The sequence below is a fragment of the Panthera pardus genome, unplaced genomic scaffold (genome assembly GCF_024362965.1).
Source record: "Panthera pardus isolate Hobbes unplaced genomic scaffold, ASM2436296v1 HiC_scaffold_16, whole genome shotgun sequence".
Classification (NCBI taxonomy): domain Eukaryota; kingdom Metazoa; phylum Chordata; class Mammalia; order Carnivora; family Felidae; genus Panthera; species Panthera pardus.
In genome coordinates this window covers 40,258,968-40,284,712 of record NW_026526721.1, presented here as the reverse complement: position 1 = coordinate 40,284,712, position 25,745 = coordinate 40,258,968, and the positions used below count along the sequence as shown (strand labels likewise).

At 36.1% G+C, this 25,745-nt stretch overlaps 1 protein-coding gene across 2 annotated transcripts in view; it reads right to left on the bottom strand.

The window, feature by feature from the left end:
• ZNF654 (zinc finger protein 654) overlaps nucleotides 1-25,745 on the bottom strand; it is a 94,781-nt gene that overhangs the window by 59,033 nt on the left and 10,003 nt on the right. For both annotated transcript variants that reach the window (XM_019429951.2, XM_053903231.1), the window contains exon 2: nucleotides 6,063-6,208. In XM_019429951.2, coding sequence (XP_019285496.2) covers nucleotides 6,063-6,208 — 146 coding nt within the window. The remainder of the gene's footprint in view (nucleotides 1-6,062; nucleotides 6,209-25,745) is intronic.

Genomic DNA, 25,745 nt, shown 5'->3' with positions numbered 1-25,745 from the left:
TGTAAAACAGGAATGAGTGTTTAATCAATCTAAAACAGTAAAACAAGAGGAAAAAATAGCAAGTCACCTCGGCTTCTCAGGCCTCAATTTTCTTATCTATAAAAGAGATTTTATCTGAGGTCCTTTTTAGTGCAAACATATACATATACATGCAGCAAAACCATTTCTTTAGAAAATGCAGCTTACAAAAAGAATCAACCTAGGTAAAATCATAGTCAGTCAATTTAAGACAATTCTCTATAGGACTATATTCATTTCCACAAAATTAAAAAAAAAAAAACAACAACAACAACAACAAAAAACCTCAGGTATGAATAAAAACAGAATCCACTTTCCTTCCTGTAAAGAACACCTTCACAAAACTAGTTTTTAGAGTCTCCCAGTCTATAGAAGGCACATCTTCACAAAGGAACAGATTTTTATGAGGGTGGACATATAGACCAGAGAGCACGGACACGGAATATAGTAATTTATATGTTTAACATTTATTTCATATATATGTATGTGTGTGTGCCTCACACACACATAAAATAAAATCTTGTAGATATTACTTGTTAATTCTTTAGCTTGTCTCTAATTTTTTAGTGTGTCTAGTGAATACAAAATTTTAAATACATGATATATATCATAAATAAGAATTCAACAAACAGATATGAATTATAATGAAATCCATTAAACATCCTGATATCCTGTCCAGTCACCTTGAACATTCTATTTGCCATCCCTGGGAGGCTCTTCTGCTCCATTGTCTAATTTATTACTATCATTTGTTCAGAGCTCAGCTCAAGTATTAGTTCACCCAGCAAACTTTCCCTGGCTTCTCAGACCAAGTCAAGTCCCCTGTTATAATCTCTCATTGTACCCTGTAATTCTTTCATAATTATTGTATAATAATATTATGACTGCTTGTTTAAGATTTTTTTAGTTCCAGGGGTGCCTGGGTGGCTCAGTCGGTTAAGCATCCGACTTCGGCTCAGGTCATGATCTCACGGTTTGTGAGTTCGAGTCCCACATTGGGCTCTGTGCTGACAGCTTGGAGCCTGGAGCCTGCTTCAGATTCTCTGTCTCCCTCTCTCTGGCCTTCCCCTGCTCGCACTCTGTCTCCATATCAAAAATAAATAAACGTTAAAAAAACTTAAAAAGTATATATTTTTTTCTTTTTTTTTTCAGTTCTGTAAGGTCTTTGAGATCAAGGACTTATCTTATTTTCTATTTTAGCCTAGAACCAAGCACAGAGATTTACAGAAAGAATAAATGAATAATTATGGAATAATTATTAGAAGAATTTTCTGGTTTACATATTTCTTTAAATAAAATAGAGGGGCACCTGGGTGGCTCAGTTGGTTAAGCATCCAACTTCGGCTCAGGCCATGATCTCTCAGCGTGAGAGCTGGAGCCCCACGTCAGACTCTGTGCTGACAGCTCAGAGCCTGGAACCTGATTCAGATTCTGTCTCCCTCTCTCTCTGCCCCTCCCCACTCATGCTCTGTCTCTCTCTCTCAAAAATAAATAAAACATTAAAAAAAAAAAAGAACACTGTTACAGACTTGCTATTCTTTTAATAGTCACCATGTTGTTATTTCCTCATTTTTCTTCTGTTATTAAAAATACAATTAACTTTTCTGTTAAATTCAAATAATGCAGAAAGTTTTCCTTATAAGGAACATTACTCTTTGACAATTTGTTAAGATAGTTTGCTTTCTTTTACCTAGCACTGTCCATCTAAGATTTGCTTCTGCTTATTAATATTTTTTTTCATTAGCAGTAATAAAAAAGCTAGAAAGCAATGAAACAGAAGCTAACAAATGAGTTAAATTTTAAAAAATAATAATGTACTTCTGAAAACCTTAAAAGCATTTCCCATTACAACACTAATGTTAACACACATTATATAGGTAAAGGAGGGGAAAAATCCAAATAGGCACTGAAACAAGAAAAACACCTCTTACAAATAATGTATTTCTTTTAATACTTATTTTATTTTCCTCAGAAATCATTACAGAATAACTAAAACCGTTTTGGTAGTTTTTAAAACGACACTCTTTGTAGCAGACATCTGTTATGTTTGTTTACCTAGCCAGCTCTCCTTCACACTGCCTCGATTCACTTCTTGCTCATCCCTCCAACATTTCTATGGTTCTGATCAGGTTGTCAATGTAGCATTCTCACTCCTCACTGTCCTAAACACAGCAATTAGTCCAAGCAGTGGGCACATCACCTTGGCTGAGCTCAAGCTCCCAAAAATTATTCTGAGAATTACAAACAGGGGGAGGGGGTTTCTTCTCTCTTGCTTAATCAACTATGCCTAATCCCAGAACTGTCAGCAGCCCAAGTGAATGAGAACAAAAGAGGGAAGACAGAAAGGAAAAGAATAGTTCTAGATGACATTTTACCCTCTGGATTCAGAAAATCCTGAGACTAGTTCTAGTCCTTGCTTTTCCATGGTTTTGTCATCTACTAAATCCCTCCACGACCTTCTTTTTTTTGCTTAAACTAGCTTAAGTTTGTCAACTATAATCAAAAAGTCCTAATACATCTCCCATATTCATTTGGGCATCATAAAATAAATATAAAAATAATATATTTTCTTAAGTGTTTGTTTATTTTGAGAGAGAGAGAAAGAGCAAGCACACGAGCAGGGTAGGGGCAGAGAGAGAGAGGGAGAGAGAGAATCCTAAGCAGGCTCCACGCTGTCAGCACAGAGACTGACATAGGGCTCAATCTCACAAAACTGTGAGATCATGACCTGAGCGGAAATCAAGAGTCTTGACACTTTACCAATTGAGCCACCCAGGTGCCCCTATATTTTTTAATAATATAATTTTCTTGACACTGCATTGCTCTTAAAATCTATACAAGGTTATCTATATAAATCTAACTCTTTCTCCCCAAAATTTTTTCAGCTTTACTGGGGTGTAATTGACAAACAGAAATTGTATGTATTTAAGTGTGCAACTTGATGTTTTGATATACATATAGACAGTGAATTATCACTGTAATCAAGCTGGTTAACATATTCATCACCTCACATCATTCCCACCTCCAAATTTAAATATATACAAATAAACTTTTAAAGAAACACAATGTACATGCATTCTTTTAAATTTTATATATACATATATAAAGCAAAAAAAAAACCCATATAGTTTATATAAAATTAGTACACCTACAAGATTTAAAAATGTTAAGTGTACAGAAAGAGTTAAGTCCTCTCACTAGTCCAATGCTCCAGAACAACAACTTGCAAAATTTTTAATTGCTGTTGATAATAAGATAATAACAATGATGATAATAAGATTTGTCAGTATTTCCTACTAGTTGTAAATATTATTTCTTGACTTCCTGCTGTGGAAGAAAATTTAACTCCTTACACAACCAATTCTACATTCCCATTAGTTATTATTATTATTTCCTCTATTATTGATCTTTGTAACTACTTAACATTTATTTACGGTTTCATGTGGTACTGACACTCTGTTTTGTAAAATGAGAATTAAAGGAAGGGTATTTTTTAGTGCTCTTATTCTTCACTTCAACTCACAACTTGCATCAAATATTCTTATATTGAAAGCTGAATAATTTCCTTCTGTTCTGCAACTGTAATTATTTTTGTACTTTATCTAAAAGTTCAAAGTCAGTAAGCATTACTTACATTAAGGAAACTAAATAACACTCGGTACATTATCTAAGTAGTTTGCTATGATTCTGTATTCTTTCTGTTCAGATTATTTTTAATTTTCCTGGAGTGTCTAATTCCCTTTTTATGTTCTTTGCCTTTTGCCACTACCTTAAATGGTACTAAATTCTCAAAGTTATTCTCAAATCTCCATTTTTACTGAAGGTCTTACATCTATAAGACCTACTACTCAATAGTGATCCTATACCCCTCTATCTCAAGTAAAAACCATTATTTTTTAGATCCACTGTCATTTTTCTGGAGCACATCTTCTAATAACTTCTTAATAAAGGATATGTAGACAAGTCAATCTTCTACATCCTTACAAGCCTGGAAATGTTGTCTCTAACTCTCACACTTCACTGACAGTTTGGATGAGTACAAAATTCTACATTGAAAATAATTTCTCCTCAAATCTTTCAAGACACTGATTCATTATATTCTACCACCCACTGTTAGTTAATGAAGACCAATACCAAGTTGATGTTTGTTCCTTTGCATGTGACCTAGTTTTTCCTCTACAAGGTGTTCAAATCTGTTTTTTCATTCTTGGTATTCTGAAATCACAAAATGATGTATTTGGTGGAGAATTTTTTATATTCACTGTGTGAGCACTTCTTGAGTTCTTTCAGTCTAGAAGTTCATGACTTTCAGTTCTGGGAAATTCTTTTAGTTTGTCTTTAAATTTTTCCTCCAATGTATCTTCTGTAAGTTCTTTTTCTCAAACTCCAACTAGTTAGGATAATAAACCTCCAACATAAAGGTACCATATCATTTTTTTTTCTCTGACACATTCCTTCTCTTTGACTCTATTTTACATTCTGGATTATTTCTTCCAACATTACTTTCCAAATTTCCTACAGAACTTTACATTTTAGCCATCATCATATTTTCTTAATTTCCAAAAACTCATTTTTGGTTTCTCATTATTCCATTCTCACAGCATGATGTGTTGATGTTTTAACGTTACACATATCATCTCAACTCTCTCTGAAAATACACATTACAGATTTTATATTTCTCTTAATTTTTTGTTTTTACATTAACACTATTTCTTCCAAATTTTTTTAAAGTTTTTCATTGTATTTTTTTCATGTTAAAGGCATTCCTCAACCGTCTGATGACTCCTGAATACCCATCAATTTTTAAGAATAAGGCCATATGCAGATTAATTGGGAGCTCTATAAGCATGTCTAGACTTTGATGACTGATGAGTTTTTCTTTAGGGTAATTAAGTGACTAGCTAGCTGTCTCAAAGAGGAAACTTTAGCTGCCAGAATGCAAAGATCATTGGTCCAAAGTCATTTAATTTCTTTAGAGAAAAGAAAAAAATAGCAACTCTTTCCCCACCCCAACTTGGCCCTAAGGCCTGGTGATTGGCCTAAATGGAAAAACTTCAATTAACTCCTTTATCTACACTCTCCCCAAGTATCCCATTCCCTACTCTCTATTTCATGCCTGGCATATTCAAATTCTACACCTCTCTAGGATTCAGGGAGGAGGCAGGCAGGACAAACTAGACCTCCTATCTTATAAAGCAGAGTATAATTCTGTGTCAACTGCTACCCACAGTTTTTAAAAATGTTTTACAAATAATCAAGTATACATAGATTAAAATATATAAAACAACAAGAATTCCACTAAATGATACTTATCCTACAAGACATCTGATATTTTCTATTTTATTTATAATGTTGATAAATGATTTCATAACACATTGTGATGTGTGATTTGAGGCGCACGTACACATGCGCAAAACAAAAAGCAAGTTACGTTGTGACTTGCTCTGTCATGTTTCAATGACCATTCACTCTTCTGTTTTCTCTCCCCAAGAAAATTTTTGAAATCTTTCATTCACTGATGGCTCTTCTCTACTTTCTTTTCACTGTATTTCTCTCTTTTACATCTTTACTATAATTTTAGTAGGATCTAGAAGGGCAAAAAGAATAAATGTAAGTGCTCAGTTTGTGATCTTTAACTTGAATTCCTCTACAAGTATTTTTAAAAACCAGAAGCTTCCTAACCTCCTTCTGACCTGATTTAAGGTCCCTCTGCTAAGTATGATGGCCTCAATTGCTGTATTCTGGGACTTACCATTAGAGCTAGGGAATTAAAAAGGAAAGAGATGGTAGTGACCATAAGAATGTATGAAACAATTCCAACTAGCTCTAAAACTAAAATTGTGGTTAAATGTTCAATATTAAACCTAAGTACTTAAATGAAGAAATAGAATTTTTTGTTGTTGTTGTTATAGTCCAAGATTTTAGAAATTTCTTTTTGAGGGAAGACTTTAGGAAAGGCTCCTTCCACAGAGAAAATAATCAAAACCCAATTCCCAAATATGTCAAGAAAAATAATACTTCCATAAGATGCAAAGAGTACTTACAAAGCAAGGCTACTCAAAACATACTGTACGTGCTCACATTCATCTGGGAATGATGCACTGGCTGATGTGAAACAGCAAAGTGCAGTCTGAAGAACCTGAAGCTGTGGCAAAGGGACCTGCCATCTTCCAGCATAATCTTCAACCACCTGACAGGGAAGCAATCCAAAAAGTACATTATTATAGAAAATGCTCGCAACATCTCGAGTTTAAAAATTTTGATACTACTAGATAAATTAAAAATTTAGTTCAGCATTAATACAAGTGACTTAAGGACAAAACATTATTTTCATAATGTATATCTGAAAATGAAATAACTATTATCTTTGAAAATGTGGAAAAGAAATATAGAATATGAATAATTACAGTCTAACTGCCACATCTTTAACAAATTGTAACAAACATAACAAAGACCTTCACCTCCCATATCCAGCCTTTATCAAAACATCAATTATCAAATATTAAAGTAGCTAGACAATACAATACGGTAATAAAAAATTAGAAATGAGCATAATTATTATCATTACGATTTATTAAAGACTAAACTCTAGGGGTGTCTGGGTGGCTCTGTCAGTTGAGTCTAACTCTTGATTCTGGCTCAGGTCAAAATCTCAAGAGTCATGGGATCAAGCCATGCGTCGGGCTCCATGTGGAGTATTGAGCCTGCTTAAGATTCTCTCTCTCTCTCCCTCTGCCCCTCTGCCCTGCTCATGCTCTCTCTCTCTAAAATAAAAAATTAATCAATTAATTAAAATTAAATAAAAAAAATAATAAAGACTACACTCTAAACATTCTGGCACTAATGAGTATTAAAGATATAGTGGCATGACACTCTGATTCTGAAAGTTTAAGGTGTACGTACAAGAGCTTTATGAATTTAGACAGGTCATTTCCTTCTCTATGCATTAGTTTCCTCACCATAAAATAGAGATAATAATGCTTATCTTGCAGATTAGAATAATTTATGAGAAAGCATTTTAGAACTATCAATTGCTATGAAATGTTAATTATGATTTCTCATATGCAAGACTGCTATATTAAAACAATATATTATATTTTAAAAATTCATCATATAAACCAGGTTGGCAAACTATGGCCTACAGGCCAAATATGACCTGCCACCTATTTTTGTATGACCCACAGCTAAGAATGAGATGTTACATTTTCAAATGGTTGAAAAAATATTTTGTGATTTCTGAAAATCAAATGAAATTCAAATTTTAATGTCCACAGAGCTTTACTGGAACATAACCAGATTCATCCATTTACATACTATCTATGGCTGCTTTCCTGCTATAACAACCAGTTATGTAGTTATGACAGAAATCATATGGTTCACAAAGCCTAAAATATTTAATTTCTGCCCCACTACAGAGAAAGTTTGCCAACTCCTGGTTTAAAAGCTGGAAAAAATAGAACAGAGTACAAAAGCCAAGAGAACACTCAGAGCTCAAAGACTTTTCACACTCATCACTTCCTGTTGGGAGATAATTTTCCATGGGTCTTTTGTATTTCCACAGTTTTTTTGTTTTTTTTGTTTTAAAAAAAAACTGGGGTGCCTTTAACTCAGTCGGTTAAACGTTGAACTTCAGCTCAGGTCATGATCTCATAGTCCATGAGTTTGAGCCCTGCATCAGGCTCTGTGCTGACAGCTCAGAGCCTGGAGCCTGCTTCCAATTCTGTGTCTCCCTCTCTCTGCCCCTTCCCCGCTCACACTCTGTCTGTCTCTGTCTCTCTCTCAAAAATAAATAAACATTAAAAAGACTTTTTTAAAAAATTTAAAAAGGCTCAACTGCCTTCATCTTTTCAAAGATATTCATAGGCAATAGCCTTGAAAAACAGAGATGATGTCTCCCTCCAGAGCCTGTTTACTATTTAGCATAATCATGATGTTCTCTCCCTCTGGAGCAAGGGCCAGGCAGATACACTTGTAGACCACTATAAAATATTAGGGTTCCCTAAGCTTGGGTTTCCTCAACTATGATGAAAACCCACTGTGAGTGCAGGATCCACCTTTGTCACTTACCTTTATGAGACTTGAGGGGCAAGGGGAACCAACCTGAGCATGAAGCTCATGCAGCTTGCTGTACCATGAATAATCAAGTCCATTATCTCTGACCCAGGCTTTTCATGTTTTCTGCCAGCATCTGTGAAACTGCGACACACTAAACCTAGATAAAATTTTAGACCCTTCGTGGTTGACTGACAATTCCAAATTGCAATACCAGAAAGTTAGCTGGGAAGTAAAAACTATTACTAACTATGATGACCCCAAATAGGACACTTTTCTAAACCACTACAGGCCAAAAAAAAAAAAAAAAAAAAGGTGGATAGACTGTCATTCCCTGCCTCCAAAATTTCTCTTCACTAGCACATTTGACCAGCTTTATAAACTCTTTTCGGCCACCATAACACCATTCTTTTTTTTTTTTTTAATGTTTATTTTCGAGTGATAGAGTGTAAGCAGGGGAGGGGCAGAGAGAGAGGGAAACAGAATCCGAAGCAGGCTTCAGGCTCTGAGCTGTCTGCACAGAGCCTGATGTGGGGTTCGAATTCACAAGCCGTGAGATCATGACCTGAGCTGAAGTCGGAAACTCAACCGACTGAGCCACCCAGTTGCCTCTGACCAGCATAACACCATTCTGATACCACGTAAAATATAGGCACCTGACAGTCTCATGTTTTCCTGTCCTCCATCCCAAACAGTTTGCCCTAATCCATATCTACTTATAACCATATGAGGTAAGTTTATCTCCTTAGAAGATTTCTATTTTGTCAGCTTCTATTCTTATTATAGCTTCCCTTGTTTACCAATATTCAGCTACTGATATCTAATATACTGCCTGATCTAGCTGAGCCCAAACCTAACACAATAAAAAAGCCCAAACGTAACACATCAAACCTACTAGAAGTGTTGCCATAATATGTTTGAAGGGATATAAACAAAATAACTGAAATCTACATATCTTCTTACACTGTTTAATATCATGCCAGATGCTACTAATACAGTATAACATTAACATAACACTTTAAGACACACTATCACACTATTTCTCTTTTAAATATTTCCTTAAAATATGTGAAACCATACATTACATAGCCCTTTTATTTGAAATTTTTCTCCTGTGCTATCATAAGCACTCAACTAATGAGACCAGATACCATGACATCATAATCTGAATGTGTTCTACCAGGTTGAAATGTAGCAAGCAACACATCTTCCATTTTTCTTTTTCTTTTGCATTCTAATAAGTAACACTCTTAACATAACGGCCACAATTATGTTGCAGTTGCTGCAAACAAAGTAAAATTTACCTGAATTACTAACATCAACATCTGCTATAGTTCTAAATTCTTCAAGAAAATGGTCTAAGGATCGAGATCAATAGTCCATTAGGGATTGGTAAACCCTCCCCCTTTTTTTTCTTTCATTTTGAAGGGCATAACAAACTTACTGCAATGCAATTTACTATAATTTATAGAAACTATATGAACATTGCTGAAAGAAGTTACAGCGAAGGCCAAAAGCATGCCGTGATATAAGGGGAGTTGAAGAGAAGGGCAGAACTACTGCCAAAGAAAGATGCTGGAATAGTGCAATGATCCCACAGCACTTTGTCAGCATTCCCATTTACAGGAGCATATACCCTGATCTAAAAGGGATATAGTATATATTATCATTAACTAATAATATTATAATAATTAACCAAGGCAAATTATTGTGAGAATGAGCACAGAGAGCACAGATTCTTTCTCTAGCAAAACTGTCAAAACACAGATTTATTGTAAACCTATTAAGTTAAATTACATTAATTATTTAAGAACATTAAGATACAGCATCCAAATTGCTACAGACTGACATATGTCCCCCTAAAATTCATATGCAATATATGCATTGAATAAATTTGCTAATTTTATAAATACCTAAACATTATAATAGACATTAAGTTAGTCTTTTCTCCACCCCTTTCAATATAATTATGTTGTTCATGTTATAATAATAACTACTACATATGTATAAATATCTCCTAGCTCTCTCTGCCCACTGAGAGAGCATAGGAGAAGTAACACCCCAGGAGCAATATATATATACTTAAGGCACAAATCTTGGTTTCTAAACACTATTCTCCAATAAAAGAAACTTGGACTTCTCGAGGCCTCCTCCAGTAGGCCTGGAGCAGAGAAAACACAAGATGAGACTAGAACATTTTGTGGTGCCAGAAAGTAAGGGAAGGCTGCAAAAATGATGGGGTATAAGAACACAGGAGCCAACCTGAAGGAGCTCTTAACCGCTAAAGCTGGAACAATTTAAGCAACAAAATAAATGATAGTACTGACTTTAGTCCAGGGAACAAGATAAATATCCAGGAGTCCACAGTGATACAAATAACCAAATAAATAAATGTTAGAGATGAGACAGCTCTTCCTCGCCATAAAATCCCAATTACTAAACACAGAAGAAAAGAGAGACATAGAGAATCAGCATTAGGCAAATACACAGTAATGGATGCTACAGACAAGATCCATGGATCAATGCTAATATTCGTGAGTAAAAGTTTAAGGAGATGCAGGATTTGCAGTCTCAAATTATCTCCCCCAAGACATTTACAAACTAAAAATAGAAAGACTGTAACTTAAGGGTACAGAAACCCCACACACACTTAACCAAATCATCAAAGTAAATATCATCAGTAACTAATACAACATATCATTATCATAAATCTCTTGATATGGCACATCAAGAAAGACACAATGGCATTTTTGTAGTACTTTTGCCAAAAATGCCTAACCTCGTTCCAGTCATGAAAAATCATCAGACAAACCCAAATTGAGGGATGCTTTATATAAAACTAATCAGTACCCTTCAAAAGTGTTAAGGTCATGAAAGACAAGGGAAAGCTGAAGAACTAGTTATTATTCACTGGAAGAGATTAAGGTAAATAACAACTAAATACAACGTGAGATCCAGAAATAACATTCTGGAACAGAAAAATCATTAGTGGAAAAACTGGTAAATTTCTAAAAAGGTCTGTAATTTAGTGATTATTACACTAGTGTTGCTTTCCTGTTCTTGATAATTGTACCATGTTTTCAATAAGTACAAAAGTAGTTCAATTTTTAAAACTTGAAAAAGGCTTTTTTGTTCTCACCTCTTCCTTCAAATTTTGGTGTTTTCATTTATTTTCTGGGGGCTATTTTATAACATAAGCACAATTCTACATTTACTTTCCCTACTTTGTTACCTAGCTACACATCAAGATTTACCCTTGCCTATGGGTATTTTTTTAGGGTCAGATGGAAAAATAAATCAAGTAGATTAGCAGCAGTGTGGAAAGAGTATAGGTTTTAGAATTAGACAGACCTGGCTTTGTCACTTAGTAGTTATATAAACTTAGCAAAGTTATTATACTTCTCTAAGTTTCCTATAAAATGAATTTAATATCACCTAAATCACAGAGTGATTGGAGAAGAGAATATATTAAAATCTAGGATAATTCCTGGCACATACCAGTCCACTTTAAGAAAATGGCAATGGTATACTTTTTGACTGTATCATTGCATCAGCATGAGCTGGTTAATTATTTGTTTCCCAGTATAATTAATTAAAACAAACTTTATGCACTTTTAGCAAGCAGATAGGCCACTTCCAAATATCTATTCAAAAGCTACTGCTGAGTTTCAACTATTTAGTTCAATACCCCTTGACAAATGAAGCATATCCTAGATACAGCAATACAAATAAAATGCTTCATCATGCCTGAACAGATACCTGAGGATTCTTCTTCTTCTTCTTCTTCTTTTTTTTTTTTTTTAACAGTTTTCCAGTGAGAATAAAAAAGATAAAGAAAAGCTCTGTTCAAAACAAGAGTCACTGTCATTTGACTTTTTCTGTCAGGATAATCATGTCAAGAAAATCTAAAATTAAAGTCATATTTTAAAAACCCACCAAAATGGTTTAGAAATAGATCCTAATAAGCTAAAAGTTGTTTGGAATCTACAAAGGACATAATCTTCAGTAATAGACAACCTAAGACCCAGTTCTTTTGGGGGCTCAATTAAGCATATCGTTTGTTCAGCTCACTACTCCTTAAACAGATATTTCTGCAACATTAAAGTCTATAATAGGTTCTGTGAATGTAATAAGACTCAACCTTTTACAAAATGGAAAATGGAGTAAACATCTCTAAATCTTAATATTCCATACAATCTTACTATTAAAAGGAATCTTCATGATTATCTAGTCAAAGCTACAAACCAAAGCAGGAATATCCATTACAATATCACTCCCAGAAGGCTCTCTTCTCCTTGAGTTTTCTGCATCCATATGATGTGAGACAAGCCAGGGCCCTCCATGTGGTTGCCAAAGTATCTACTTAAAGACCCGCCTTTCTTCTTAAGTTAACCCAAAGAAGATAAGAAGTAGGCTCATTTTAAATGTTTTAGACAAATTTTGATCCCTGTCAATTTTTCATTTGATCGCAAACTCACTATGGAGAATGATATATTACATGGTTCCCTGATTAATATTAAAATTGGCACATAAAACAAGGGACCCCCAAAATACAAGCAAAAGGAAACGTATTTGAACGTCAAATCAGAATGTAGGGTGAACAAACCTCTGTGTGTGCCAGCAGGAAGTGGTATACATAGATGTGTGTGCCCATGATAATGACTTAACTAGCTTGGGCTAAGCAGAATTCTGCATCTGACTTCAATTTAGCATGGCCTCGCAAGAAATGGTATTGCAGGTATGGCTGAGGCACTGATTTTATTAAATTTTTTAATGTTTATTTATTTATTTTGAGAGAGTGTGCACACGTGAGCAGGAGAAAGACAGTGAGGAGACAGAGAATCCCAAATAGGCTCTATGCTCTTGAGGAGCCCAACACAGGGCTTGATCCCATGGCCCTGGGATCATGACCTGAGCCAAAACCAAGAGTCATATGCTCAAACGACTGAGCTATCCCTTTGTTATTGATTTTTTTAAAATTTCCTTTAGTCATATAGGGGTTTTAGACACTAATAAAATTTATGTTCTTTTCTTATGGAAAAATTTTTGTTTTTTCTGTCTGGTTTCTCAATCATACCTACAAGCCAGAGGATTAAACTGAAAAGTTGGCTGAATTCCACACATGTCTTAATACACTAGTGTGTGAATGCCTAGCCTTTAAATTGTTAGTGCTATGGAGTATTATTCAGACATAAAGGGGGAATTTTGGAGGGATGGGATAAATAGGGGGTAGGGATTAAGGCATGCACTTTTTATGATAGTATGGAATTGTCAATTCACCTGTATTGTACAACTGAAACTAATACAACACTGTATGTTAAAAAAATAATAAAATTTCTAAATATGATATAAACTAGAATATAAAGATAAATAAATAGTCCTAGATCAGTTGACCTAACTCTGTCCCTCTCCCTCTTAATTTTGTTCTCAAAGAGAAGTTCTTAGATTCATGTGACTTACCCAAAGTCTTTTCTTTTTTAAATGTTTCTTTATTTTTGAGAGAGAGAGAGAGAGAGAGAGAGAGAGAGAGAGAAAGAGAGAGAGAGAGAGAGCACGCAGGGGCAGAGGAGGGGCAAAGAGAGGGAGACACAGAACTCGAAGAGGGCTCCAGGCTCTGCATGGTCAGCACAGATCCTGACGCGGGGCTCGAACTGAGGAATTGTGAAATCATGACCTGAGCTGAAGTCAGACACTTAACTGACTGAGCCACCCAGGCACCCCTTGTCCAAAGTCTTCTAACGTCACTGTCATAATATGGTCTCCAGTAGCCTCTGGAATTAAGTACATAAATCTAATCAAGGATATAGAAGTGAAGATTTTATCTGAGTTCAACGAAGATAGCCAGTAGATTGTATCAAGTAAATAAATGAAGAGTCAGATTCCTTATTATATAGGGCATAAGTCACATTCTTAGACTGAAGCTGAAGGAAAATTCAATGGAATTATTACAAATTCAAAGGCAAAAAGAGAAATTTAAAAGGTTTATGCATCAAATACTAACTTTAGGTACCATGTTTGCTCAGTCTCAAGAACTAAATTTGTTTAAAAATGATATACTTTAACGAGGCACTTGGGTGGTTCAATAGGTTAAGCCTCTGACTTTTGATTTTGGCTCAGGTCATGATTTCACAGTTTGTGAGATCGAGCCCCACAACAGGTTCTGCACTAGAGGCATAGAGCCTGCTTGGGATTCTTTCTCTGCCTTTCCCGTGCTCTCATGAACTCTCTCGCTCCCTCTCCCTCTCTCTCTCAAAATAAATAAATAAACACTTAGAAAAAAAGATACACTTACAATTAAAATAACAGTGAGAGGGTTAAAAAATAAATAAAAGGAGGTCATATTGATAAAGATGGGAGAGAGGTACTACCTTAATAATAAGGTCACTATCAGAATCAAGACTAGATATATATACAGCAAAAAGCAACAGAAAGAGAGATCAAGGAATCAACCCCATTTACAATTCCACCAAAAACCATAAAATACCTAGGAATAAACCTAACCAAAGAGGTGAAAAATCTATACACTGAAAACTATAGAAAGCTTATGAAAGAAATTGAAGACAACACACACACACACACACACACACACACACACACACACAGTGGAAAAATATTCCATGCTCCTGGATTGGAAGAACAAATATTGTTAAAGTGTCAATACTACCCAAAGCAATCTGCATATTCAATGCAATCCCTATCAAAATAACACCAGCATTCTCCACAGAGCTAGAACAATCCTAAAATTTGTATGGAACCACAAAAGACCCAGAATAGACAAAGCAATCTTGAAAAAGAAAACCAAAGCTCGAGGCATCACAATCCTGGAATTCAAGATGTATTACAAAGCTGTAATCATCATGACAGTATGGTACTGGCACAAAAACAGACACTCAAATCAATGGAACAGAACAGAGAACCCAGAAATGAACCCACAAACGTATGGCCAACTAATCTTTAACAAAGCAGAAAAGAATATCCAATAGAATAAAAACAGTCTCTTCAGCAAGTGGTGCCTGGAAAACTGGACAACAACATGCAGAAAAATAAACCTGGACCACTTTCTTACACCATACACAAAAATAAACTCAAAATGGATAAAAGACCTAAATGTCAGATAGGAAGCCATCAAAATCCTCAAGGAGAAAGCAGGCAAAAACCTCTTTGACTTTGGCCGCAGCAAGTTCTTCTTACTCAACATGTCTCTGGAGGCAGGGGAAACAAAAACAAAAATGAACTATTGGGACCTCATCAAGATAGAAAGCTTCTGCAGAGAAGGAAACAATCAACAAAATGCAACCAGATGGGAAAGATATTTGCAAATGGCATATCAGATAAGGGGTTACAGCTATAAAGAACTGATCAAACTCAATACCCCAAAAAACAAATAATCCAGTGAAGAAATGGGCACAAGATGTGAATAGATACTTCTCCAAAGAAGACATCCAGATGGCCAACTGGCATATGAAAAAAAGGCTCAACATCACTTATCATCAGGGAAGTACACATTAAAAACACAATGAAATACCACCTCACACCAGTCAGAATGGCCAAAGTTAACAACTCAGGCAAGAACAGATGTTGGTGAGGATGTGGAGAAAGAGGATCTCTTGCACTGCTGGTGGGAATGCAAATTGGGGCAGCCACTCTGGAAAACAGTATGGAAGTTCCTCAAAAAATTAAAAATAGAACCACCCTGCGACGCAGCAATTGCACTACTAGGTATTTATCTAAGGGATACAGGTATGCTGTTTTGAAGGGGCACATGCACACCAATGTTTATAGTAGCACTACCTTCAATAGCCAAAGTATAGAAAGAGCCCAAATGTCCATCGATGGATGAATGGATAAAGAAAATGTGGTATATATATACAATGGAGTAATACTCAGCAATCAAAAAGAATGAAATCTTCCCATTTGCAACAATGTGGATGGAACTGAAGGGTATTATGCTAAGCGAAATTAGTCAGAGAAAGACAAATATCATATGACTTCACTCATATGTGGAATTTAAGATACAAAATAGATGAACATAAGGGAAGGGAAGAAAAATAATATAAAAACAGGGAGGGGGACAAAACATAAGAGACTTTTATTAATTTTTTTTTTTTTTAACATTTATTTATTTTTGAGACAGAGAGAGAGCATGAACGGGGGAGGGGCAGAGAGAGAGGGAGACACAGAATTGGAAGTAGGCTCCAGGCTCTGGGCCATCCCAGAGCCTGACACGGGGCTCGAACTCACGGACCGCAAGATCGTGACCTGAGCTGAAGTCGGACGCTCAACCGACTGAGCCACCCAGGCGCCCCATATAAGAGACTTTTAAATACAGAGAACAAACTGAGGGTTGTTGGAGGGGTTGTGGGTGGGGGATGGGCTACATGGGTAAGGGGGCATTAAAAAGACACTTTGTTGGGATGAGCCCTGGGTGTTATACATGACTCACTGGAATCTCTACCCCTGAAATCATTATTGCACTATATGCTAACGAACCTGGATGTAAATAAATAAACAAACAAACAACAAAAAAAAAGAATCAAGATTAGGTAGGAAAAAATAAAAAGGAAATACATATTTACCAGAACTATGTACTCTTAAAGGTGGAATTAAGGGGGGAAAGGATATTTTAGTTGTTCCTCATTAGAAAGAAAGGGTGACTAGTTCCAAAGGTATGCAACAGAGGGATAGAAGGTAACTTTGGATGGAAATCTCACAGTGGACCAGACTGGAAATCCAACCAGGGCAAGATACTCTTTTAAAGAAATTGAAAGTCCATAATAAGAGCAAGTGGAAAACACACCTTGAAAATTATTATATAAGTAACATAAAATGTGTACAGATTTGAAGATTTAAAAAAAAAAAAAAAAAAAAAAAAGCTGGGAGATTACCTGAAAATACCTGAAGCATTTAATGGGCATTTCAATTTTTTTTTTTTTAACATTTATTTATTTTTAAGACAGAGAGAGGCAGAGCATGAACGGGGGAGGGTCAGAGAGAGAGGGAGACACAGAATCCGAAACAGGCTCCAGGCTCTGAGCGGTCAGCACAGAGCCTGATGCAGGGCTTGAACCCACGGACCGCGAGATCATGACCTGAGCTGAAGTCGGCCGCTTAACCGACTGAGCCACCCAGGCGCCCCTTAATGGGCATTTCAAATTACTAGTTATTATGAAAGGTAATATATAGTATGACATGGTGGCACAAAACAAAGTGCCCCAGGAACTTAAAGTTAGGCATGAGGAAGTAAATAAGGAAAAGCAACACTGAAGAAAAACAAAGAGGTCAGTCCTAGGTCTGAGGTTGAGCTGATACAATTTTCTTAAGTCAGGGAGATGAGAGGGGGCAAAATCTGTTTGATAATGAATGCTTTTTAATGAACTCAGAATTCCTTGACTTTTCATCTGTTACATTATGGGAGACCTTACAAGAGGTAACTGCAGAATATTAACACCTGGGCCCAAAGGCAAAGAGAAAGGAAAAGGAAGACAAGAGAGGCTAACATAAGAATAGGCTAAAATGTAAACAAAAACAAAAAACAGCTGTTTATCTAAAATGGTGTAACATACTATTGCTGAAAGGAATGTGACAAAAGAGGATGTTTACACTGCCAGTGAAGTAGAACAAATTATACAAGGCCCAGAACAGTTAAAAAGCAGAGTAAAGAAAAGGTCTAGAGGAGCAAGTGGCAAAAAAGAGATACTGTCTTCACTGGGCTCCTATGAGCACAGCCATCAGAAACATCAAAGCAGCTTCATTTCAGGTACCTGTTTATGATTATCATCCAAATAATACAAATATGGGGCACAACAGGAATGCTTTTACGGTTTTAGCTCAAGAAGCCTAAGAATTTCAGGGAAAAAGCAACAGCCAAGGTAGCACAGGACTAAAAATGTCTTGGCACAAGGTTGGGGACAAAGAAATCCAGACACAAGGATAGAACTCTGGGGCTCTGGAGATTGAAGGGCTGGGGCTTTGTGGAGATGGTGCTTTGAACTTTGCACACAAGTAAGTGACACACTATTTACAAGACAGTATAGAAACTGTGCCACCAAACAGAACGCACACTGATTACAGCACAGGAGTACCACGACTACACAGAAGTAATGGAAATTAAAAGCTTTTAATATGAAAAAAATCTAAAGGAGGAAACTTTAAGTACAACCTAGTGCCCAATGCTGCCATCCACAGAATTTGCAAACTTTGCAAGGCAGGAAGTAGAAATGTTTAGATTAAGTCTCTCACTGCCACCCAAAATATGGTAAACGTACAGCGGCACTATTACCACTTGATGAATTTTCCTAGTAAAACTTAGGTACAAATAGACTCTGGCAGTTGGCAGAACTAACTGGCACCCTAGTGATTTGAAACCAAAATTGACTTGATACCCTGTTTTCTGTGTACCCATCTTCCCTGTGATAGCACCAAAGCCTACTGGCAAAAGTAACGTGAGTCAACTGGACTATGTTCTAAGTTAAAAGAATAACTGTTGTAAATGTAATGGGTGTTAGATTGGGTAGAGTAATAAATTTTTGCCCTACTGACCTTCTGGATTCTTTAAAAAGTTAATACACAAGAGAAATTGGGAGGTGTGAAAAAAGCCACTCGCAATCAAAGGAAGACAATTCAAGCTGTAGCTCCTGAAAACCGCCCCAGTTCTAACCATAGAGACCCACTTGCTCTGATTAAGCAATACTCTGGGAAAGGAAGATTTTGGGATCCTACCCTCTTTGGACTCTAGAATTTAATTTCTCTTTGTGAACTTGATAATCGGAGACAATTCATTTGATCAATTTGATACATTATTATTTTTGTTGACATTAAAACCTGAAATTTTAAACTTAAAAACATACATAGGTAAGTTAACTCTCAAATACAGAAGTCTCCTCTATTAAAAAACCTTTATTCCAAGTACTGAAGTATTGCTAAAAAGAGAAAAGAAATTATGAGTTCTGTATCATCTGTATCATTGGTTACCTAAAAATGCATTGTTTTTAAATGGGAATGTGTATCCTGAACATTAATAAAAATGTCCATTGTGACTAGTGATTAACAATTTCTGTTCCTTTTTTTTAGAATGCACTATCTCTTCAAACCCAAAATTCAAACTTCACTGTTCATTTAGATCCCTTAATTGCTCCTCTACCATTTACTGTTAGTATTACCATCATATTCCTTTCATTCCTTTCATTCATCATATTCCAGACGTTTCAACTAGAAACCCAATGCAAATTCATAAAATTCTTTGTTCCTGTCTCCACATTTAACCACATGCTAAATTCTTTATTTCCGTATTTTCTGAAACTGTTCTGTCTCTCCATTTTCATTGCCACTATCCAGTCGGGCACTTAATTACTCCTTTTCCGAAATACTCCACTAGCTTCCTTTTGTCTAGGCTTTGATTCATTACCTTTGCGAGTGTTTTAAAACAGTATTTTAAGGTTAATAATGTACTGCTTTGCCCTTAAACCTGCAGATCTTCCTACAAAATTCAAATTCCTAAACCAAGATCTAGACCAATCCATTTTTCCAATATTAATATGTATCAATACTTTTCTGAATGTCATGTTCTGGTCCAGTGGTTCTCAAACTTTAGTATGCATCAGAATCATCTGGAAGGCTTGTGAAAAACACAGATTGCTGCACCCCAGCCCAAATTTCAAGAATCTGTAGGTCTGGGTGGGGCTGAGAATTTGCATTGCTAATAGTGTTCACATTCCTGTTGGTCTGAGAAATCACACTTTTAAGAACCACAGCTCTACACATAATTAACTACCCCATTCATAAATCTACTTTTCACAAATTATCTGCTCTACTTATAATTTCTCCTACTCATACCACTTCCTTTTTCGTGTCTACATTTAATACTAACAATTCTTTTTATTTATTTTTATTTTTTATTCTTTCTTTTTTTTTTATTTTGGAAAGAGAGAGAGTGCACCAGCAAGGGGAAAGGGGAAGAGGATGGGAGACAATCTTTTTTTTTTTTTTTTAATGTTTATTTTTGACAGAGAGAGAGAGAGAGAGAGAGAGAGACAGAGAGAGAGTGCAAGCAGGGGGAAGAGCAGAGAGAGAGGGTGCTAGTCAATTTGAAGCAGGCCCCAGGCTCTGAGCTGTCAGCACAGAGCTGACACAGGGCTCGAACTGTCAGTAAGATCATGACCTGAGTCAAAGTCAGGCGCTAAACCAACTGAGCCACCCAGGTGCCCGGGGAGAGACAGAGACTCTTAAGCAGACTCATGTTCGGCTCGCAGCCCAATTTGGGGCTCGATCACACGACCCTGGGATCATGACCTGAGCCAAAACCAAGAGTCAGACGCTCAACCGAGCCACCCAGGCACCCCGATACTAACAATTTTCAGTACTGAGACTCAGTTCAAATGTTACTCACTAAAACTTTCCCAAAGGATGACTATTAGAAGTCATTTCTCCACATGAACTTGTAGAGGACTTAACATACATAGTGTTCATTGCACTAACCACCATTTCCCTGTTTCAGGTTTATTTTTATTTACTCATTCATTTATTCTAAACTTACTGAATGCCTACTGTGTACCACGTATCCTAATACTCTCATTTTTAGTGGAAGGAAAATTGGTAAACAAATGTATGTTAGATAGTGTTAAATTCCCTGGAAAATAAAACACAAAGTAAAGGAAAAAGAACGCCAGAAGTGGGATGCTACTTTACACTTTATCTGGGGTGTTCAGGGAAGGCCTCCATCTCTCTTATAAAGGACACTGAACAGGGTCTTAGAGAAAACCATATTCATATCCAAATAAAAAGTGTCTCTGGCCAATGAAACAAAAGCTAAATGCAAAGGCCAAGGGCAGGAGCATACTTATTCAAGCTGAAGGAAGGGCAAAAATGCTAGTGTAGCTGAAGGTAACTAGTGGAGGCAAAGAGTCTTAGGAGACTAGTCAAAGAGCTAGACAAGGGCCTGATCATGAAGCACTATAGTCCACGGTAAGAATTTGGGGTTTGATTCTGAGATAGAAAAGCACGGAAAGTTTAGAAGAGATCTCACTCTCACATCTTGAAAAGGATCACTTTGGCTGTGTGGAGAACAAACAGAAAAAGTAGAAGCAGGGAGATAAAACAATCCAGGGAAAAGATGACTGTGGTTTGAATCAAGGTCATAACAGTACATGCAGTAGTCAGATATGTCTTTTCTCCCTTACCAGATGATTCAGTTCCTTGAAGGCAGGGGTTATGACCTTTTCCTCCCTAAATCCCCTAAAATCAGTAGGATGAAGCTTTTCACAGTCACAGCCAATTTTTTCTTTTAGGAATACTTTCTACAACACTTTCATGGCACTTTACATATCTAGATCTATGCCTAAAATAAAGAGAATTCAATTAACTGATATAAAGAAAAAGTAAGTTATATACTATTGGACAGACACGTTATGCATTTTATAAGCACCTATTAAGTTATGAGTACTCAGCAGTTGAAGGTAACTTCAGAATATAAGAGAGAACAAAGTATATCAAGACTTTAAGAACAAAATAACTTTAGTTAATACAGAAAATTAAGAAACTAAAACCAAGAATTTATTTTTTTCATAAAATCAAGAAGAATTAAGAAGGGGCTGCATAGTAAGAGTTAAGTGCCTAGAAGGGAAGCAAAAATTGCATATCCACTCTAAGTATACAAACACTGGATGACACATAGGAGATCAAAGTAATGAAAAAGAATGAGTTTTAAGATTCTTATAACTTAGTTCTACCTAATTTCTTTTTTAGAACTTTCTCCCCTCTTGATTATAAGTTATGTATGCTCACTATAGTAAATTTGGATAATATACGAAAACATCATCCATCATTGTACTGCCCACATATAACCACTGTTAACATCTTGGTATATTTCCCTTCAAGCTGTGTGACTTGGGGTTAGTTGCTTAACCTCTCTGAGTCTCAGCTGCACTATTCATAAAATGAAGACAAAAATAGTACCTATCTCACAGGGTTGTTGCAAAGAATAAATGAGAATCTAGGACAGGGGCTGACATAGTTTTTCTTAAAGAGCCAAAAAGCAGCTTATGGACCATATACATTCTCTAATCCCAACCTGTCAATCCTGCTGTTGTATCATAAAAGTAGTCACAGAAAATGTAGAAATGAAGGCACATACTCCAATAAAGTTTTATTTATAAAAACAGGCAACACTGCATGTGTCACAATGGCTTACAGCAAAAGTTCATAACCTTTCAGCATGTTTGGATTGTTGTTGGGTTTTTTGCTTTTTTTAGCAAGTTTTTGAAATTCTTAAGAGAATCTGGATAAAAAAAAAAAGAAATTTAGACCTGCTACCAAAGAAATGGCAAATACAACTTTTTGCAAATAATTTCAGAGTTCATAGACATTCTGAAGTATATGAATGGCTCATATATATGATCATCAAAAAAAATTCTATTTCTAATGAAGCAGCTCATGTGATTTATCTTCACCACACTTTCCTTCTCTACAATCCACATGTGAGCACAGTGAAGACTGCACCAGCCTACATTCAAACTGTGTAATCCTGATGCCAATTTTTCCACCTAGTTTTTATTATATCTTCCTAAGTCATTACATAATCATCAAACACATCATTTATTAAGCCTGAATAATATTTTAGTTTACAAAGGTTTGAAAAGTTTTCAATGATTTTAAATGTTCTGCTTGCTTTTCCATTTTCAATTCATTCCTTTCTTTAATTATAATTAATGCTATGATGAATAGCTTTACATCCAAATTTATATTTCCTCAAAAATGAATGCATTAAGGAAAATTACTAAGCCAAAAAGTAAAAGTTATTTTTAATGTTTGTAATATATTTTGATGAGAATGGTTGTGATGATATTTACTCCCACCAGCTGAAAATGTTACCTGTTCCACTACTCCTTCATGAGCATGGAATCTAAATTTCAGACTCTACTTTTACCTGAGAAACCTTTGGGCAAGTTTCAAATCATGGTAAAAGGATAGATAACAAAATCTGAAAACGAATATCCACTGTACCCTGGATTAGTAAGATTTCCACATACTTAAGGTTCTATGTAAGTAATATGGAGAGTAAGAAACCTTAAAATTTAATCATTTATGGGGCACCTGGGTGGCTCAGTGGGTTGAGCGTCCGACTTTAGCTCAGGTCATGATCTCACAGTTGGGTTCAGGAGTTTGAGCCCTGCATGGGTTTGCTGCTGTCAGCCTATCAGCGTAGAGCCTGCTTCGGATCCTCTGTCCCCTTCTCTCTGCCCCTCCCCACTAAATACATACTTTTTAAAAATTAATCCTTTAAGATAAATATCTAAAACATATTCCATACTCTCCTGCCTTCAAAACACAGTAACACAAAATAACTTCTACTGGTTTGTAATCATCATAACTTGCATTTTAAGAATAAACACTATAATGAGCCACTGCTTCTAAGAGAGGTATATCCCATTTAGGTGGGCTGGGAGGAAAATCTAAAAAGGTTGAGAATCACTTTTATTTTTTTCAGTTTATTTATTTATTTTGAGAGAGACAGAGTGTGACCAGGGGAGGCACAGAGAAAAGAGGGAGAATCCCAAGAAGGCTCCATGCTGTCAGCACAGAGCCCCATGTGGGGCTGGATTTCATGAAAATGTAAGATCATAACCTGGGCTGAAGTCAAGAGCTTAACCAATTGAGCCTCCAAGAATCACTTCTTAAAGAAAGCTTCTGATAGCTTAAGTTTAATTTTTTTTTCCTCTCTTTTACATTCATGAACATCTTTAGTTTCTGCTGCCTTGAGTCTTTTTGAATCACTATTTCTACTCAGTCCATAACTGCTACAAAGCCTTGAGTCTTTTTGAATCACTATTTCTACTCAGTCCATAACTGCTTTACCAAATACATATGCTACAATAAATACCAAATGCATATTCCTAGGTACAATATAATGTATGTGTATACTGAAATAACAAAGTACACAGGCTCTTGACAGGCTGGCCAGATTCGAATCCAATGACCACATACTAGTTATACACAGTGACTTAGTCAAGCCATTTAATATCTCTTGGTCTTAGTTTCCTGATCTGTAAAAGGAACAATGGCAAATAATCTGTAGGGTAGTGGATTAAGTGATAAAAAAAAAAAAAAAAAAAAAAAAAAAAACAAGTAAAATGACTTATCACAGTATCTAATACTTGGAAAACACTCAATATATGACTTATGTATACATATAGAAAGCATTCCAATAAAATAAATCATTCAGATATTAAAAATACACACACATCAGTGATGATAGTGATTAATGAGTATTTAGAACATTTCAACTTTAAAATAGACAATGGTTAATTTTAGTAAACTCTAGTTATAGAAATATATATTAATAAACCGTGTAAGGTAGTACCTGGGTGACTCAGTCAGTTAAGCCTCTGACTCTTGCTATCATTTCAGGTCCTGATCTCACAGGCATGAGATGGAACCCCACATTGGGCTCTGCGCTGACAACTTGGAGCCTGGTTGACATTCTCCTTCCCTCCCTCTCTCCTTCTCTCTCTTGCTCACTCACTCTGCCCCTCCCCTGCTCACTCTCACACTCTCACTCTCTCTCTCCCTAAACAAACAGACAAACAAATTATGTAGGGGCACCTGGTGACTCATTCAGTTGAGGTTCTGACTCTTGATTTCAGCTCAAGTCATGATCCCAGGGTCATGGGATGGAGCCCCATGCTGGGCTGTGCATTGAGCATGGAGCCTGCTTAAGATTCTCTTTCTCCCCACCTCTGCCCTCTCCCCTGCTCACACTCTCTCTCTAAAATAAAATATTTTTTTAAATATATTTTAAAAAATAAAAATAAGGGGCTCCTAGGTGGCTCAGTCAGCTAAGCGTCTGACTCTTGGCTTCAGCTCCAGTCATGATCTCATGGTTGCTGAGATTGTGCCCCATGTTGGACTCTGTGCTGTGAGAGGGGAGCCTGCTTGGGATTCTCTCTCTCCCTCTTTCTCTGTTCCTCCTTCATGCATGCACACACCCATCCTCTCTCTCAAACTAAATAAACTTAAAAATAATAATAAATTTTAAAAATAAATAAAAATTTAAAAACTGTGTACACATTTCATAGGGACATTATATATATATATATATCTCCACACAAATTTTTGTGGTATATACAGCAACACTGTGCACCTATTCATATCTACAGTAGTCCCCCCACCTTATCCTTGGGAGATACATTCCAAGATCCCCAGTAGATACTTGAAACCACATATAGTACAACAAACCCTATAAATACTATGTTTCTTCCTATACATAAATATCTATGATAAAGTTTTTTTATTTTTAATGTTTATTTATTTTTGAAAAAGAGAGAGAGACAGAGCATGAGCCAGGGAGGGGCAGGAGAGGGAGACACAGAATCAGAAGCAGGCTGCAGGCTCCAAGCTGTCAGCACAGAGCTCGATGCAGGGCTCCAACTCACAAACCGTGAGATCATGATCGGAGCTTAAGTCGGAGGCTTAACCAACTGGGCCACCCAGGCTCCCCTCTTAAGATAAAGTTTAATTCATAGTTAGGCACAGTAAGACATTAACAACAATAACTAATTATAATGTAGAACAATTATAACAATTCCCTGTAACAAAGTTATGAGAATGTGATCTCTCGTTCTCTCTCTCAAAAATATCTTATTGTAGTGTGCTCACCCTTCTAATGATGATGTGAAATGATA